Source organism: Myxocyprinus asiaticus, chromosome 17 (assembly GCF_019703515.2).
Source record: "Myxocyprinus asiaticus isolate MX2 ecotype Aquarium Trade chromosome 17, UBuf_Myxa_2, whole genome shotgun sequence".
NCBI lineage: Eukaryota > Metazoa > Chordata > Actinopteri > Cypriniformes > Catostomidae > Myxocyprinus > Myxocyprinus asiaticus.
Window position 1 is genome coordinate 970,001 of NC_059360.1, and position 7,500 is coordinate 977,500.

Genomic DNA, 7,500 nt, shown 5'->3' on the forward strand with positions numbered 1-7,500 from the left:
GCCGCTGCTCGGTCTGAAGCCGTGGGAGAGAGGCCGGAGCGGGAGGGTTTGCTGGTGATAAAACTTCAGACAGGCTAATTGATGGTCTCGCTGACATCACAATAGCTGCTAAAAGCCTGGAGCTCATTCACAGACAGCTGGAGAAGAGAGCGAGACCGAACTGGGGGGCAGGGAGAAACATCGACTCAAAGAAACGCTTGTTTCCTCAAAACCTTCTCGAGAGCTTGAACAATAATGTTTGTGCATGAGAGGGAGATGTTAGTTTCATGTGTTGTGGCTTCAGTTCATCTGAGGAACATGTTATTGCTCACAGGTTGCTCTTTCGTAGCTCATGAGACTTAATGGAGTTATCAGTTAATGGAGTTCTCCTGAAGTTACGTGTGAGAAATGAGTCAAGTGTTGACATACAGTTGGAATATAGATTTGTGAAAGGAATGTGGATAGCAGAGCTCATGGAGGAATTTGATGAGACAAGTTTTTCTCTGACTCTGGTATCTGAGCACAGTTTGAGACATTGCTGAGATCTCTTTTAAGACTCTCGAGGAGACAGATTACTGGAGTCTCAGGAGAAACATCTGAAGACTTCAGTTAAAAAGTCTCCAGTTTCTCTCCATTCTTCAGTTAATCTCACTGCTGTCTAGGAAAAGCAATTGAGATATTAAAGAGAGGTCATCTGTGTTTCTCCTCTTCTTATGGCTGATCAAACAAATCAAAGGCTTTAGTTTATTTATTGAAGTTAGAGGATTAGTTCTAAAGTGCATGATGTTAAATGTATTCTCGAGTCTGATCACGAACATTTTTAGATGCTGTTGTGTGCAAATGGTTTTGTTTTTCATTACAGTTGGTACACATATGTCTTGTGTAATTGTAGCTGTTTTAAACTCTTTCTTTTTGGTTTTCAGGTTCATTAATGCGAGAAGAAGAATAGTACAGCCCATGATTGACCAATCAAATCGAGCAGGTATACATCTCAACTTATCGCTGATGTTCTCCACACTGTTCTCGTCAGATGTTTGTATGAATGTTGTATCACGCTCTTCTCGTCTGTGTCCGCACTACGAGATGTACGAGACACAATCTGGCTGGTTAGAGGAACATCAGCGCATCTGAATGCTGATTGGCCACAGGAGCACTTTGGAAACATCCTGAGTTCATTAATGCTGCAGTACAACAGAAAGTCGAAGTGCTCAATGACTAATTATTAGCCAGAATTTATTTTAGAAATCTGTCTTGGTAGAAAAATGTGGACATTTTCCTTGGTCATAAGAAGAATTCAGTTGTTTTGTGTAATTAATCTCTGGCCCTGGGATGCAAATCCATGGAATGATTGGATAAAAAGCTTCATATTGGAATCTGATCTCATGTTGATGTATAGCTCCAACAGAAATCATTTTCTTATTGAGTATTTTGGTCTTATTTTCCAGTAAAAATATCCAAACATTCTTAAAACAAGATAAATTAACTTGAAAAGCTAAATGACATAAGATATTTTATGTTGTTCTTAAAGAAATCTAACAAAATGTATTAACGTTTATAATTGTGAGAAAAAAACAACTATTTGCCAATGGAGTAAGACCACATCCACATTAATCCGGATAAATTTGAAAACGGTGTTTTCGTTTTAAAATGCTCTCCGTCCATACTGCCGTTTTCAAGTGTTTTCCAAAAGTTGCTCGTTTTCACTGAAATGTCTGAAATCGATTAAAACTCCTTCAATGCACATGTGAAAATACGTAAAAAGTGTGGCCCTGAAACACAACTGCCGGACAGCAATTCTGAGTAAATTTCCCGTCACCTTTGAAGGAATGCATAGTGAAGATTGTACAAAGCAAAATTATTTTTTAACAACGCTATCAAAGTAAATAACAGGCACAACAATGCCGCTACAACATGGGCCGCCATCTTGATTGTTTTGGGTTGAATGGATCACATGACTGTGTCACATGACAACAAATACCTCATCGTTTTCAATTATCTCAGTTTTCCCTGTTCACACTGCAATGTGAATACGCCGTTTTCAAATGTATCCACTTGGGAGAGCGTTTTCGAAAAGCTCAGTTTTCATTGGAAAACGGACGGAAGGGCAAAACATAGAGAAATTAACACGCTTTCAAATTTATCCCAATTAATGTGGACGTAATCTGAGAAAATAAAACTTGATTTAAGAGAAAACCAAGTTTAGTTTTCTTACCCCATTGGCAAACAGTTTTTTCTTGTTTTAAGCATAAACCACACCCAATTATTTTACATTTCTCTGAAAACAAAACTTTATATCGGTTTAAAAAAAAAGAAAAAGAAAAAAAAAAAAGATATTTAGATATTGAAAAGATGTTTAGGTATTTTTACTACACAAATTCTCTTTATTTTCTCACAAATTATTTATTTATTTTGCTTGAGTGTCGTGAGATTGAGAAAATATTTTCAGTCCAGCTAAATATCATAAACTGCTGACCTCAGATCAGACCTGCCGGTGATTTTAGTTCAGCACAACAATACGTTACTGCTGCTACAGTGAAAAGATCGCTGATGGTCTGGTGTATCTTCTCTTCTTCTCTCTCTGGTGTCCACGTGTGACTTCACTCAGGTTTTCTTCTTGATCCTTCAGTGAGTCAGGGAGCGGCATACAGTCCAGAGGGACAGCCAATGGGCAGCTTCGTCCTGGATGGACAGCAACACATGGGAATCCGACCGGCAGGTGAGATGAGACAGCTGTTTACCTGCCATCACACCTGTCTGTCTGTCTGCACACAAAACATACCACATACACACGAGATCTCTTGCGTATCTCAAATATTTCTCATAGACAGCAAGGAGACAAAATGGCAAACAATTGAGATTTTGCTGAAATCTCCTGCTTCTCAGATGTTTCTCCTGACTCCAGTAATCTCACAAGGGATCTCAACAATGTCTCAACTGTGCTCATATATCATGTATGTGTTTCTTCAACTTCAGGCACTTTTATCACTGTGGACTCATTAAAACATTTTTCACACTCTCACTAGTTGTTTTTATTAGTCTACTAACAATGTCCATCAGTGTGTTCATGCATCACAGGAGATTTATGTCATTTTTATTATCACTTCCAGCACATCTCAAATTCTGTATTGTGTTCAATAGAATTGAAGCTGATGGAAATGACAATTTTTAATGTTTTTAAAATAAAATGACCGACTCCTGACCATCTTGCTGGGGCTAATTTCATAGCTAAAATTTATGGATCATAAATATACACACAATAAAATCATATTTTCATGCCTTTTACAGCTTGATTGATAAAAATAGTCTGCACACAAATTATATTTCCCTTGATATTTGCACTTGATTAACAAGTACACTAACTTTTGATAAAACTTTATTAAGTGCAAAAAAAAATGTGTGTGTGTGGTGGAAATAATGCCACAACTAATTTATTAAAAATGGGTAAAAATCATTTTCACGCAATAAATATTGAAATGGTTTATGTGCCGCTCTTTGTTTAGATGATCATAGTTTTAAACATTGTATTTTTTATGATGTATTTTCATAGTATAATATTGAAAGTCTGGGTCTGGGACAAGATAACAGTCAAATCTAACATAAAACACATTTGAAAAGTATCAAAAAATAAATGATGAAGGCCTGGTAAAAAATACAAAAATAAAAAAACATTTCTAAGTTAGTTTTAAAGAGACCTTCTTAAAGAAAAACAAGTTGAACCCTGTTCATTTAAATAAAAATTAACCCCTCAGACATGAAAGTGCTCAAAGTTGAAGAACCCCCCGTACTGTTTCCTAAAGTCTGCAATCAAAAGTCAGAGATGTCAATATGAACTCAAATCTCTCAAACAATTGACTCATTTGTGTCTATTTGTATTTCTACTAAGGAATTTTAGGAGAAACATCTGAGACAAAGTTGATACTTGACTGAAATATCATTGAGAGCTATAAAAGAGCAATCAAATGTTCCTGTCCAACACTCTCGCTCTTGTTGTGTGTCTGTGGTTCTGTAACTGTCTGATGTTTATCTCTGCAGGTCCCATGAGCGGTATGGGCATGAATATGGGCATGGACGGCCAGTGGCACTACATGTAATCGCTGTACTGTAAAGAAAAGGGGGAAGTAAGTACTCGTTCTCTTCCTCTGCCTTTATTTCAGGAGTGTTTCCTGTGGCCTTTTCCTCCCAGAAATCCCCTGCAATCTCAGAATAACTCCACAGACATCCAGTGAAACAACCATCCTGATATCACGAAGCAGAAGTTCTGCTCACCAGAGTGTGTTGTGTTTCAAATGTTTCTTAACTAGCTTAACCAGCACTAACCAGTATACACCAATCTGGGAATTAATGCTGGTCTTTTCAGAACAGGAATTCAAGGGTCTCGTGAGGGTTTCCTGGACTGTTGGGAAAACACACGGCAGAACAGCAGTAAAGTGGAATTTATTTATCACGTCAGCGCTGGCGCTCTCTCTCGCGGCCAATTCAAATGTTGGACATTTGGGGGAATGAAACGTCTCCTGGGGTAGAAGATGACGGGCTGGAATTAAGCGGGCTCCAGTGAAGCGATAAAAAAAGGAGACGTGAAAATGTCCTCAGAGTGACATAAATCTGTCACGGGAACGATTGATGCCCAAATTATCTTATATGCAAAGACGGGTGCAGTGCAGTACATTACGCTCCCCGAGCGAGATATAGACGCGCCGGGTGACACCAGCCATCCTTCACCAGGGGAAGCCATGTGCTTGGAGTCTTTTTTTTTTTTGTGCGTGTTTTTTTTACTGGGAACGAAGCGGGATTCAATCGGAACATCTACAGGAGTACAGCATTAAAGAAAGATCTCATTCACATGTTCACCAGCTGATTAAGATGCCCATTACACCGCCCGACTGACATTTGAGAAATCAAGAAGTATGGCGTCCCAAAGGTGGGCAGGGCAGCAGAGATTTTATTTAACACCTCGACTTCCTGCTCAATGAGCCTCAATATAATAACACTTTGCTTGATTAAAAGAACCCTTTATATGTAAATAGACGGCAGTTTCCTGTAGGTCACCATAGCAATGCTGCAATGGAAAGCCAAGCCCCCCCCCTCCTCGCTAATGGAGTCAGAAATGCAGCAAGCGTGTTCCCTAAAACAGCCGTAGAGACAACATTTGCTCAGCTTGGGTAATTTTTAATACGGCGCCAGATAATTTTGAGAATATTTAATTACGTAACATATTTTATGCTTCATGAGCAATTAGATTAATAGCTTAATTCAGAGGAATATTAGCCATCGCTGTGATTTGATTACACACGCACACAATATGCTTTATTTGCTGTTTAATTATGATCAGCGATGGAGCACGCTCACAGAGGTGCTGTTACCGTCTGTAGATGCTGTTACTGTTCATGTTAATAAAAGTCAGCAGATCAGCTGAACAATCAGCTTACAGTGTCATATAGCCTGCTGCAGGCTATATTGTACACGCCTGATTTACTCGTTTCATGAGCTTTTAAAAGAGATTTCATCAAACACATTCTTTTAAAATGAACATACTCGGAATCTGCACGGTGTTCAGACGTTAATCTCACTGTGTGCTGGTCTCTCAAATACCTGCCTTAAACTTCCTGTGTTATTTGTTAATTGCGATGTACCACAGAAAAGGAATGTGGAATGAGTGCCTGATGACCCTGTGGTGACCCCACCCCCTGCTTTAAATGACTGTTGTTAATGCCCCCAGGGTCACATTACAAAACACTGCTGTCCTGCCTCTGTGCTGCCCCGTTCTCATGCACTGCTACCTGAAAAACCTCAGTACAGCACAGCTCAACCCTACACAACTGAACACAACTTAGTTTAACAGAATTCAAAACAGCTAAACAACTCAGCACAGCACAGCTCAACACAACTCCGCAAACCTTAATTCAACACAACACAGCTCAATTCAATGCAACTCAACAGATCACAGCTCAACACAACTGAACACACATCAATTCAGCAAAACTCAACATGGCTTAACACAACTCCGCAAACCTTAATTCAACACAACACAACAGTGCTCTATTCAGCTGAAAACAATTAAATTCAACACAACTCATATCAACCTTACACAGCTCAACACAGCAAAGCACAACACAACATAACACACCTCAATTCTACACAACTCAGTTCAACAGAACACAACTGCACACCTCAATTCAGCACAACTCAACATGGCTTAACACATCTCAACACAGCAAAGCACACTTCCATTCTACACAACTTGATTCAACAGAGCACAGCTCAACACAACTCAGCACACCTCAATTCAGCACAATACTACTCAACACAGTAAAGCTCAACACAATACTACTCAACACAGTAAAGCTCAACACAATACTACTCAACACAGTAAAGCTCAACACAATACTACTCAACACACCTCAGTTCAACAGAACACAGCTCAATACAGCACAGCTCAACTCAACTGAACACATCTCAATTTAGCACAACTCAAAATGGTTCAACACAACTCAACACAGCAAAGCTCAACACAACACTGCTCAACTAGGGCTGCAACTAACGATTATTTTGATAATCGATTAATCTATCGATTATTTGAACAATTATTCGCTTATTCTGCGATTATTGCAAAGATGAATCATTAGCTCTTAACCGATTATTCAGCTTGTGCCCCGACTTCAAAGGTTGTATTAAACGTGCTTACTAACAATAAAGAGGACAAAATCATCTTTTAAAAATACCTCTAAATGACATTCACTGAATTAAAGGGAAAACATACTTTTTATTAAGTTTAATTCAGTAAAGAAATTCACTGCAAAAATCCACTTGTTATCGAGTGTTTTTGTCTTGTTTTCATTTAAAATTGTCTAAAAATCCTTAAAACAAGATACATTTACTTGAGAAGCAACTTATAAGATATTTAGACTTGCTTTAAGAGAATATATCTTAAATATAAGTGTATTTTTTCACTTGGTTATTCTTCTGCGAGTGCAGTAAAGACACAATACACTTCTATTCAAGATCTATTCTCTAAAAGCAAGTCTAAATATCTTATATGCTGCTTCTCAGGTGAATGCATCTTTACTAAAGGATTTTTAGATATTTTAAAATATTTGTATTTTTAATATTATATTCAATATTCTCAGATAACAATTTTTTATTCTGCAGTATAGCTGCTAAAGTAAATGTACATTGTTTTAAAGGAGTTTTAGATATTTATATTGGAAAACAATCCAAAACAAAACCAAATCAAAAACGTATTTTGTTGCCGTGAAGACTACCCTGTCTCACTTTTCTGTTCACTTCAATCCATCTTTAACTTACAAAAAAACAAACTCTCTCTTATTAATAAAGCTGTGCATTGCCAATTTTCTACACAATAAGAAACACACAGTGACACATATATTATGATTCAATAAGTCACGAGTCATCACGTTATAATCTAGCTGCATTAAGCGTGTGCGCTCGAGGGATGAGCGTCCCGTGACAGAGTGTGCATCAGCCGGGTGCAGTTTCAATCTCTCCCCCTTAGATCGGGACATT

At 38.1% G+C, this 7,500-nt stretch overlaps 2 protein-coding genes across 5 annotated transcripts in view; one reads left to right on the forward strand and one right to left on the reverse strand.

Moving 5' to 3' along the window:
* The window catches only part of meis2a (Meis homeobox 2a), an 84,514-nt gene that overhangs the window by 75,158 nt on the left and 1,856 nt on the right, over positions 1–7,500 (forward strand). For 3 of the 4 annotated variants that reach the window (XM_051723245.1, XM_051723247.1, XM_051723246.1), the window contains exons 10-12: positions 903–961; positions 2,585–2,695; positions 4,012–4,097. In XM_051723245.1, coding sequence (XP_051579205.1) covers positions 903–961; positions 2,585–2,695; positions 4,012–4,070 — 229 coding nt within the window. In that variant the 3' untranslated portion in view covers positions 4,071–4,097. The remainder of the gene's footprint in view (positions 1–902; positions 962–2,584; positions 2,696–4,011; positions 4,098–7,500) is intronic. The other variant, XM_051723248.1, reaches the window with a different exon arrangement.
* LOC127455400 (uncharacterized) overlaps positions 1–7,500 on the reverse strand; it is a 329,023-nt gene that overhangs the window by 47,936 nt on the left and 273,587 nt on the right. The window lies entirely within an intron of this gene.